Raw genomic sequence first — 12,230 nt, 5'->3', positions numbered from 1 at the left:
AGGATCATCAAGCTGTCACTGCTCCAGGGAAAATAGCTCAGCCGGTGAGAGCACAGGGGTGGGAGGGATCCTGACAACGTTACTATTATGAGCTGTGTTCTGTGTGCTGAAGAAACACCACTTCTAGTTGCTTAATGTCTTTTCATGCCACTTTGTTTTCATCTCATTGTCAAAACATCCCCATGGGGTAGTACCAAGTATGATAATCCTCGTCATCCTGTAACTCACTGATGGGGAAAGAGAGTTCAGGATGATTTGCCTGATGTTTTTGCCTGTGGCATTTCTTGTGGGTCCCAGCTTTTTGCCTCTTAACATTTGGCCCCTTTGATGGCTCTTAATCTTTGTTAGTGTAAGTGTTGCCTTCCCAGGTAACTGCTATTCCCCTGCACGTCCAGGGATATGTCTAATGCCAGATCATGGGATGTTCAAATTGAGGAAACTGAGGCCCAGGAAGGTGACCCGAGGGCCCTGTAGCTGGTGAGAGTAGAAGGAGAACAGTAACTGTGGGTCCGTAACTTTAAGGCTGGTGCTTTTCCATAGACCCTCATTATGCGTCTGTGTATTCCCCTATCTGGCATTGTGTCCTAGGTGTGTGTACTCAGTAATAATCAGGTGATTATCTAGATAGAGATCCTGTCTACCCCAATTTAGTGCAAGTTGTTTATGGGTTAAGGAACACAGCTACTATTTTTTACATTACCTTTGATTTTAACTTCCATCTTTGGAGCATCTAAATATATACGCCTTACCTAAAGAAAATAAAAAAAGATGAGCAAATTAAACCTAAAGCAAGCAGAAGGAAGGAAATAATAAACTCCAGAGTAGAAATAAATTAAATAATAATAGAGGACATCAGTGAGACCAGAAATTGGTTCTTTGAAAAGATCAACACAGTTGATACATCTTTAGGTATACTGATCAAAAAAAGAAGAAGATTCACACTAATAAATCGGGGATGAAGGGAAGACATTACTCTCAACCTTAAAGAGATAAAAAGGATTTTAAGGGTATGTTAAGAACAACAGTATGACAGCAAATCAGATAATAGATCAAATGGACACATTTCTAGAAAGACACAGAGACAAAAACTAACTCAGGAAGAAAAAGAAATTTGAGTAGTAGGTCAAATTAATAATTTACAAACTTCCAATAAAGAAAAACCCAGACCCAAATTGCTTCACTGGTGAATTCACCAAACATTCAAAGAAAAATTAATACAAGTCATTTGCAAACTCTTCCAGAAGACAGAATAGGAGAGAACACTACCAAACTCATTCGGTGAGGTCATTCTTTGATACCATAACCAGACAAAGACATCACAAGCAAAATAACAAAAAGCACAGACCAACATCCATTTTTCATATGATTATATGTGCAAACATCCTCAGCAGCATACTATAGTAAACCAAGTCCAGCAACATAAGAGGGTTATATTCATAACCAAACAGGATTTATTCCAGGAATGCAAGGGTGGTCCAACATCAGAAAATCAATCAATGTAGTACACCGTATCAATAGAATAAGGGCCAAAAACCATACGATCATCTCAATAGTTGCAGAAAAAACATCTTGACAAAAACATTCAACAAACTAGAAATGAAAAGGAACTTTCTAAACCTGATAAAGGGCATCTGAAAATATCTACAGCTAATCCATGCTTAATAGTGTAAGACTGAATGTTTTCCCCCTAAAATTAGGAACACAGCAGAGATGTCTTCTCTCACCACCACTATTTAGCATTGCTACCCTCCATTCCCTGTGGGGTCCAGGGCACAGCTGGGGGAGTGGATGGTTAGGTGGAGCCCTTGGGCCGTGAGGGACTTCACTCTTCCTCCGGAGTGTATGTCCCAGTTCCTGAGAGAGTGGCATTAAATGCCCAATAAGAAGCTCCATGACAGGTCCAGGGAGAGATGTAGAAGACAGAAAGCTTTTCTCTTGCTTTTTGAACAACGGGCCCTGCACTGTCATGTAGCTCTGGGCCCCATGAATTATGTAGCTGGCCTGTCTAGTCTTGCTACTCATAATATGGTCCAGGGCCAGCAGCATTGGAGTCACCTGTGAGCTCATTAGAACTGCAGACTCTGAGGTCCCACCCACACCCGCCGAGTCAGAACCCTGGTGGACAGGACTGAGAGGGCGGCATAGGCCGACACCCTGGGTGACTTGTATCAAGTTAAAGTCTGAGAAGTCATGGTCTAGAACATTCTCTGGGCTTCAGTGACCTAATAGTGAAGCCTAGGATTCTAACCCAGTCATTTGTATCATGATTGCTAAATGTGTTGTCCTTTTCATCGACATAAAGCAACTGCTGTCCCTGTGGGACGGTGGGATGGAGGGGACAGGCTGCCACGAGAAACACTGGGAGGCGAATCGCTCCGCGCACCAAGCTTGGCCACCCCGTTACTTGAATTTCTGTTGGCCCTGTTCTCCCCTCTTGCGCTCAAGGCTCAGCATCATACCCAGCAACGCCGTGCTGAGGGGAACAGTGGCCAAACGAAATTAAACTGCAGCCCCTGGAAACTTCTTCGGCCGTGTTTGCGTAAGCCTTCAGGACTCGCTGCTCCTGGAAGGGGGAGCAGCACCCCCCTTCAGTGCCGCAGAACGGAGTCTGGGGCTTGCGCTCGCCTGGTTTAGTGTGCTGGTCGTTGTTCTAGTAACCCTAGGATCCGGGAAAGTGATGATTAAAAGCAACCAGTGTGAACATGAGCCCTCCCCCCACTCACAAAGCCTTCCCCGAAGAGAAGCCGCCGTCCCAGCCAGAGCCAGAGGCAGGTTTCCTCTCGGGTGGAAGGGTCGCCCTGCAGTGGGAGGACCAGTCACTGGTGTCTTAATGGTGTCGCGCCAGGAAGCACAGGTGGTTTACTTAACCGGTTGTAATGTGCCCTCTACCTGTTGATGCAGAAATCCCACACCTACAGATCTAGCCTGAGGAAAGAGCGGAGATTCTGACACCGCTGGGCGGGAGGGTGCAGCGTCATCTCGGTAACATCCGTGAAGGCAGGAATTCATAGTGGGATGCGCGCCCCAAGAGGGTACACGAAAGAAGGGTGTACATACAGGAAAAATGTTGGAATTTGTATTTAATGTGTTAAAATTTAAAAAGTCTAAAAAATGTAAGTATAAATTCACAAATTTATATTAAATGTAAAGTTAATGTATAATTAAATTTATAATTTGTTCATACATTTATAAATTTAAACATAAATTTGAAAAAAGTGACAATGCTGAGGGGGGCGGGATGGGGAGGAGGGTGTTTAGGGGGGAAAAGGAGAAACATCTGTAACAAAACTAAACTAATAAAAATGGGAAAAAATAAATATCAAATTTCTACTAAAAGTTTTTTTTTAATGAACAGCATGTGGAGTCGTCTGTAGGTTAGCGAGAGCATGGGTGTGCACTGGGGGCTTACGCAGCAGTGAATGAAACTGTGCTTGCCTCATGGAGCTTACAGTCTGGGGGAGAAAGAAAAATCAACACGAATTACATGGCTACAGGTGAACAATACTGTTATTGTTGCTATGTGAGTACAAAGGGAGGAGCAACTACCCCAGCCTTGGGGAATCAGGGAGGACTTCCTGAAGGAAGTTGCATCCAATAATTATACTGTATTTTGTTGCAGTGTACTTTACTGTATTTTATTATATGGCATCAGATAGATAGATTGATAAGTAGGTAGATAGATAGATAGATAGATAGATAGATAGATAGATAGCTTTACTAATATGTAAAATGGGGTTTGGCTCCCACTTTCTCACATGGTCTGTAAGTCAGACAGCCACGCGTTATATGAGATCTGTTGGGAAAAGAGTGGGAATTTCACAACTTGGGTCCCTTCTCTGACATAGCAACCACATGGATATAACTTATAAATGAATATTAGGGTGTTCACAGTGTTTTCCTAATGCAGTGTGAGGCATCTTGTGGGAGATCTAAAGAGCACACAGGGAGGACTCTGCCCCCAGCTCCACGAGGGCCCATGCACAAATTCAGCTCGGGATTGCCCTGAGCCCTGGCTCAGCGGCCAGCTTTAGCTTCTTAGTGGAAAGTACTGATATTTCAGTTGGTGGACTGTTTCTTTCCCTTCAGTTCCAACATGTTTTGTAAGAGCCTCCAGGGCACCTCTGTAGAAGCTGTGGCTCGCTCAGCAGATTTCCTGACACCGCAGCTTTCACTGACAACTCTTGACCTTCGGAACCCAACCTTGACCTTCTGCTCCATTCTGCTGAAGTTCAAGGCTGCAGATGACCTCCTGGCAGCATCTTGCTTTTCCCTGCAAAAAAGCTAATGCTCAGGTGTGGGATTAAGGTAAAGGGAAAGCTAAGATTATCAGCAAAAATTTCTCAGTCATCAGAAGCAAAGGCTCTCCAAGAACTATTGCTTTTCTATCCATGCATTTCTCCCTGAGTTTTCCAGTATAAGAAGGCAATCTTTTAAACAATAGTCTTCTATTTAAATAATCCTTTTTGAGAGCAGCTTGGTCCTGAAATCTCTCATGCATATTATGTATAAATAATCTTGTCATTTGGAATAAATCTCCTTAATGTGCATGGCATAATTGAATTTCTCTTTAATTAATGTGGCATTACCTTGTGGCAAAGGTGGATTAGCTTCTGTTTTCTGACTGCCCTTGAATGTTGCCTTGGAGAAGCTGGAGTGCTGGTGAAGTTTATAAGGTCTGTGCATTGATTTTCAGACACAAGGACAATCAGCAGCACGATTACTGACATGTCCCAGGGACCGACAATTTTCAACAGTGCAATGACCGGGACCAAGATGCAACGCATGAGGGAGTAAGTAGCATGCTTTCTAACCCCTAGGCCAGTGCAGTATTAGAACATGTTGACAAAGAGTGTGATCCCATCATGTGATGCTTTTCTAACAACTATGTTTTCCTAGATGAGACAGTGAATAGAATTGCACAAGCTCAGTTGCAAGGCCTGAATATGCACTGAAGGCATCTGCTATGGTTTGAATGTGTCCCTCCCACCCCATTCATATGTTGAAATCCTAACCCCTAGAGGTAGTGGTACTATACTGGTAAGAGAGGCCTTTGGAAGGTGCAAAGCCCTCATGCACAGCATTAGTGCCTTATAAAAGAGGCCCCAAAGAGTACCCTAGCCCCTCCTGCCATGGGAGGATATGACAAGACGGCAGATATGACAAGACGGCAGACGCTATGAACCAGGAAGAGGGCTTTCACCAGAAGGCCACCACACTGGCACCTTAGTCTTGGACTTCCCAATAACCAGAAGTGTGAGTTATAAATTTCTGTTGTTTATAAGCTGCCCGGCCTGTGGTATATGGTTATATCAGCCCTAAACAGACTAAGACAGCACCTGTTACACACTTCTTGGCAAAGAAGAGACACCCAGTCTTTTAGTCTAACGTCTGTACAGCTCAAGTCTCTAGATCAGGGGTTGGCAAATCCTCTCTGAAAAGGGCTAGATTGTAAATATTTTTGGCTCTGTGGACCATAGGGTTTTTGTCACAACTACTTAACTCCGCTGCTGTAACACAAGAGCAGCTATAGATAATATGTGAATAAATGAGCATGGCCGTACTTCAATTAAACATTACTTTCAGACAAGTTGTCCAGCCCCCTTGTGCCGGAGATCTATCAACTGTAAAGTGGGTTTATTGTGAGCATTAGTTGAAATCACAAATGTGTGAAATATACTTGGGACAGTTCATGGCACATAGTAAGTCCTCAATAAATGTTAATAGCTTGTAATAGACTCTCAATACACATGCAGTTGCTTCCTCTTGAAAAGCTCCCAAGCAAAGTGTCTGAAGGTGTTGGCATGTATCATTAGTCTGTTAAGTGGTGTGTTATATCTGAAAGAACCTGTGGGCAAAGAAGCTGTTTGTGAAAACATTTATATAGCATTTTTTTACTATCAAAAAGAAGTGCGAGTTCTCTGGGGAAATTTTATAAAGTTGTTGAATATAAAAGCCAGCCATTTCCCATCCTTCAACACTTGGCTTCCTGTCTTGGCCACTTCTTACTCTTGCTGGGAAACCACTCCACAAATGCCACTCCCCTGCTGGAGCACAGGCAGGCCTCGGCTGGCAGCGGTGCTTAGGTGGTGCCACTCAAAGTCGTAGGCATGTCTACAAAATCACAAGAAATCAGCATCGGCTTCCTTTCTGGCTGAGTAATTTCCATGTTCAGTTGAAGAGAAGTGGCTATTCATGTATGGATGGGTGGATGGTGGATGGATGGGCCTTTGTGGCTTTCTGGGCCTCTTGAAGACGACCCTCAGGACAGGGTTTTCTGTTGTAAAGAGCTTTGTTTACCACCTTGAGCTGGAGTTGGTTCCAGACCTGGCTCCAGGCTTCCACTGGAAGCCAAAGAGGTAAACCTATGGAATGACAGCTGGTCAGCTTTCAGCTCTGAGAATAGTGACGCACTGTGGCCAGGGGACCAATCCTTTCATTTACACAGGCCAACACAGTGTGTCACGTCTTGTTCAATCTGAATGAATAATTCTTGGTCTTTATATATCAAGCCATCTCTTTAGTGTCCTTAGCCTTGCTACTTAGAGTGTGGTCCACGGACCAGAAACATTGATATCACCTGGAAGCTTGTGAGAACTGCAGAATCTCTCCTCTCACTGCTCCTGAATCAAAATCTGCAATTTAATAAACTTACTGGAGGTTCATATATATATTAAAGTTTGAGAAGCACTGACTCAAGAGGACTTTTACCCTGGGAGGAGTTTTTTACCAGAGTATGAGCTGGGGGTGGGGGGAGGTGTTCCATCTTTTTTTTAATAATTAAATTTATTGAGGTTACATTGATCAAAAACATTTGGATTATACTTAATAAATGCCAAATATAGAACAGTTTTCTCATCTCCAAAAATTCCCTTGTGCTCCCCCTTTGTGGTCCATCTCTCCTGTCACACCCGCCCCGGAAGCACACAGATTTCTTTCCTGCCCCTCTAGTGGTGCCTTTGCCAGAATATCATGCACATGACTCGTCACTTAGCATCACAAGCCCCATTGTAACGATAGTAGTTGTGGATATGGATCTAGATCTATAGATAGTCACGCCAGACCCTTGCCGTGCTGAACTCTTTTATTTCCACATGTGGAGAATTGTCACAAGGAGAGCCAAGCACCTCACAAGCACTTGTTCCTAAGGTTTCTGGACCCATGAAGCTTGGTGTTAGAGCAGCTTACTACCTAGGAAATTCTGAGGCTAACTTCCAGTTTCCCTTTCAGGGACTCATCAGGTTTTTGCCAGTTGCCCAGAGTCCTTAGTGCCTGGGAACAAGGGGGTACGGTTGGCCTCCAGTGTTTTGCTCAGTGGGAAAAAGTTCTGGGAAGGGATTTACTCACTAAGCCTCAGCCTGAGAATGGGAAACCATGGAGAAGGCCTGGGGGTCTCGGGGAGCTTCTGAGCCCATTTCTCGAGGTGCAAGTTTATGCCCTGAAAAACACCTGGAACCTTAATGCCCTTAATGATGAGGGATGGGATCTCTGTGGTGACCACCACTCTGAATTACCTCTGCATTGCCAGTTCATGCAGGAGGCACAGAAAAAAGAAATTGACAGCGTAGATATGTGTCTTCTCTTTGGGAACTAAATTATACATATCTCAGGCTTCTTGAAGTTGTCCCACAGCTCACTGATGCTCTGGTCGATTTTTAGGCCTCCCCCTCTCTGTTTATTTTGGATAATTTCTATTACTATGTCTTCAATTTAACTAATCTTTTCTTCTGCAGTGTCTAATTTACTGTTAATCCCTTTCGGTGTATTTTTCATCTCAGACATGGTAGTTTTCCTCTCTAAAAGTTTTATTTTTCTTATATCTCCCAAGTCTGTGCTTAACATGTTCAATATTTCCTTTAGCTATTCAACAAAGTAGAATATAGTTATAATAATTTTAATGTCCTTATCTGCTAATTCTAACATTCGTGCCATTTCTGGGTTGGTTTCAGTTTATTTTTCTCCTTATTATAAGTCATGTTTTTCTACTTCTTCGAATGCCTGGTAATCTCTGATTGAATGTCAGGCATTGTGGATTTTATCTTGTTGGGTGCTGGATATTTTTGTATTGTAATAAATAATCCCGAGCTGTGCTTTAGAATTCAGTTAAGTTACTTGAAAACAGTTTGATACTTTTGGGTTTTATATTTGGCTTTGTTTAGTGGGATCGGGGCAGCAATGAAACTGTAGCTGATAATTGCCCACTCTTGAGGCAATCCCCATGGCCAGTAAATTATCAGATTTAATAATACATGTCAGTTGCAGACATAAAGAGGCACTATTTCTGGCCCTCTGTGAGCTCCAAGGGCTACTCTCTGACGCCCTTTCGCGTGTTCTTTTCCTCCCCTCAGTAATTTCCCCACATGCGTGCGCTGATCTATACGAACTGAATCCTTCTATCCGTGTGGGTATGTGGAGGTTTATTTGTTTCAAAAATGTAAAGCTCCTTTCGTTTTATTACATTTGCTTCTTAATTATTTAAAGTGTTTCCATGGGTCCAAAGTTAAATCTATAAAAAGGCATTTCGAAAGGACCAGCTTCTATCCTGATCCTTTACCCTAGTCTTCCCCTTCCCCAGTATGGAATCCTTTAAAAAATTATTTGTGGCTCATCCTTTCATTTTAAAAAATATATTCATATATGCACCTTCCCTCTCACTTCTTAAGAAATTGGTGGCATATTATATAAACTTCTGCCAGCTTCTCTTAGCAACACATCCTAAAGATTACTTAGTAATATCTAACAACATACTTTATTCCTCTTTTATAGCTTCCAAGTTACGCTTTTGTGGATGTACTATTGTTTATTTAACCCGTTCCCTAGGTGGACATAAGGGTTTTTCTAGTCTTTAGCTTTATGAATAGTATTATAATGAACAGCATCCAGCTCTTTTGTTTTATTGCCAGTTTATCTTTGAAATAGATTCTAGATGAAGGATTGCTTGATTGAGGGATAAATGCATATAGGTAATGCATATAGATAAATACATATACATGCATTTTACATTCCCACCAGCAATATGGGTGTGCCTTTTCTCCAGTTTCCCTACAGAGTATATTTAAAAATTTTGCATTTTATGTTGTATATTATATCTATCTATCTATCTATCTATCTATCTATCTATCTATCTCCTTTATAAATGTAGTCTTACACTGCAGGGTCATTTTACTTGCTTTTGATATAGTTTTTTGAATTTAGGAAGCTGTATTTTCATCTCTCTTCGCAAACACACTTGAGAGTCAAGTACACAAAATGTACTAAAGCCTAGATTTTCCATGGAAGGGAAGAAGCCACTTTCGTCCTCAGGTCTCAGCTGAGATTTTCAACACAGTTTACCAGAGACATTGCTTATTGTGAGTCAGATGATGTTGCTTGCACAGGTTAATAAAAAGGAATAATTAAAAAAAAAATTTATTGTATTTAGCCAGTGATTTTTGTGTGAATTATCTTAATGAGAGGAAGGGATATATGGTGCTTAAAGTATCTAACATGTAGGGGAACCACCTTTCCATAGCTGCTGGTTGGTGTCGTCAGTTAGCTGATTAATGCCTAGAGGCCAGGTGCCCGAGCGGCGACGTGCAGCGTCGGGCCCAGTGGGCACTGCCGCTCCTATGGCAGGATTTCACAGCCGTCTTCACTGAGGAAGGCGCAGTTCTAGGCAGCTGCCTGGCGCCTGGTGTGCTTAGTGGGCTGCGCTCACAGCTTACTGTGTGAGCATGTCCCACAGTGCGTGCCTCTTCCCATGCTCGGAACTGGTCTATATGTCCGTGTGTGTCACGAGGCCCATCGTGGCCAGACGGCACTCGACCTGGCCACAGAGACCTCCCTGTGTGCTCCCAGCAGCTTCACTGCTGACCTCTCCTGTCAGCTGTCTGGGAAGGTCTCGCCAAGGGCAGAGCACAGCCCTGGCAGAGTGCTGTGATGTGGGCAGAAGTCAACTATTTAGAGGCTGTGGAGGGCACAAGGAGGTTCTTTAAGGAACACTGAGGTCAAATGTGGTGGATGATTCCATCTCGGATACATGGCCCACAAGTTCCTGAATTTCTTTTTCTTAAATCCTCACCCAAGGATATTTTTTCCTTTTATCTTCAGAGAGAGTGGTGGTGGGGGAGGGAAGAGAGAGAGAAACATCAACGTGAGAGAGACACGCAGTGCTGGCTGCCTCCCCCACGACCCAGACCAGGGCCGGGGACCGAACCGCAACTCAGGTACGTGCCCTTGACCGGACTCGAACCCATGACACTTTGTTCCATGGGCTGATGCAATAACCACCAAGCCAAACCAGCCAGAGCTTTTGTTTTTTTCACTTTCTTTTTTTTATTTTTTATTTTATTTTATTTTATTTTTTTTATCCTCACCCGAGGATATTTTTCCATTTTTTGTACAGATAGAGTGGGAGGGAGAAAGAGGAAGGGAGAGAGAGAGAGAAACATCGACGTGAAAGGGACACATCGAGTGGCTGCCACCCGCACGACCAACCAGGGCCGGGGACAAACTGCAACCGAAGTACGTGCCCTTAGCGGGAACCGAACCCGGGTCTCTCCGGACCGCAGGCCGACGCTCTAACAACTGAGCAAAACTGGCCAGGGCTGTTTTTTCACTTTCAATCACAGGAAGACTTGACCAAGGAAGGTCAAACCGAAGATGAGAAGCCTACCTTTATTGTCCCTCTCATTAACCTGACATACAGCTCATGCGTAGTAGCAATCACTTGTAAAAATGACTGTGAAGCATTAAGCACTTGCTAACAGTGTTTCCAAGATGGAGTGGCATGAGTTTCGTTATAGTGTCAGCTCGGGTTCTGAGCTGGACGAAGTGCGTAGCAATGTTTGTGAGGACGGAACGGTGCTTCCCGCCACAGCTCCTCTACCAGGGAGTGTGCTACACCAGTCCCCTGTCGCAGACAGCTCCCAACATGTGTGAGGTGGGACGGACTCTCCGTTTCCGTTTATAAGCGAAGAGGCTGTATTCCAGGAGGGTGAGACACTTTCCCACTGCCACACAGCTAGTAGGAGGCAAGACTCTCAATTAGAAGTCTGGTTACTTCTAACCAGTGCCCGTAACCACAGCCAAGCGGGATGGTGACCCTGGGAGCTGAGTCACACAGAAGCCCGGGTCCCATCGGGAACCCTAAAGGAGCCTTTTAATTCCTACAAGCCTGCCACGTGCCTGGCATCATGCCCTGGAACCTACTTGTTCTCATTTGGTGCTCAAAAACACTGCAATACAGAAAGGTTAACTAAGTAAAATACCCAAGGCCAGAGCCAGCACCCAGTCTCAGCCTGCTGCTATCAAATAGTAAGCCCTTTCGCATTCTTTTCTGAGTTGCTGGGTATCTAAAATCCAGCATCTCATTCTCTGAGCCCAGGCTTCTCTTTTATCAAATATATATTTAATACAAATAACTTGCTATTTCAGGATTTCCAAGTACTTTATGAATAAAGCTCATTCTGTCTCACTGATTGAAATAACCCTTCAATAGAGAAACAGATCAAGTGATGGTTCTTTTCTCCTCCACTTTCTAAATCTCATTGAGAAGGTGTTAGTCATGCCCCCTACATTCCGTTTCTTTAATAAAAGGTCAGTGTCAGGCAGCACTTCTGAAGGAACCGCTGATTGAAAGCAGCATTTCAATTTCAAAACAACAACAAGAGCTTGTACATAAGAAAGGCTTGGTGACCAGCAAGCCATGGCTCCTTGCCTGAAGAGTACTGGTTCTAAATTTACATGTAGTATTTGAGAGATCCTTTAACGAGCCAGTTAGACATTTCACTCAGCTGTATCAGGTCTGCAATCAATTGTGCTTTTCTTGTGAGTCTGTTAGGTGTGAGGTGGTAAGTGTTGTGAGGCACTAACAATGGAGACACCTTACACCCTAGCTAGAGAGACTGGACACCTGACGTGTGATCCACAAGATTGGAGTGAATGCCAAGTGCCACCTGAGTGCGGCCAATACCCAGAAGCTCAGAGGAGGACAAGTCCTTACTCAGCTCAGATGATGCCTTCTTCATCGAGTAGACCTGTTGTCTCTTTCCCTGGCTCTGGAATGATTTAACCCCTTTCTGTGGAGCTCAGCCTCACAGCTTTACCCACGTGTCAGCCAGCGTGGCTCTGCCTTTCCAGGTCTAGGCGACTTTGGCTCAAGCCCTATGCCCAGGTCCTGTTGTAGTTGGCAGCCCTTCCAAAGACATCTCAAAACCTGGGTATTGTTTAAATCTCATCCTCTGCCTCTGTTG

The 12,230-nt window shown here is 43.8% G+C and overlaps 1 protein-coding gene across 1 annotated transcript in view; it reads left to right on the top strand.

Annotated features, from left to right (window-relative positions):
• Nucleotides 1–12,230, top strand: part of NEK11 (NIMA related kinase 11) — a 223,150-nt gene that overhangs the window by 187,490 nt on the left and 23,430 nt on the right. Inside the window, 1 exon segment of the mRNA XM_036266721.1 lies at nt 4,694–4,790. Within this exon segment, the coding sequence (XP_036122614.1) occupies nt 4,694–4,790 (97 nt within the window).

The sequence above is a fragment of the Molossus molossus genome, unplaced genomic scaffold (assembly GCF_014108415.1).
Source record: "Molossus molossus isolate mMolMol1 unplaced genomic scaffold, mMolMol1.p scaffold_m16_p_18, whole genome shotgun sequence".
Classification (NCBI taxonomy): Eukaryota; Metazoa; Chordata; class Mammalia; order Chiroptera; family Molossidae; genus Molossus; species Molossus molossus.
This window is presented reverse-complemented; position numbering and strand designations above follow the sequence as displayed.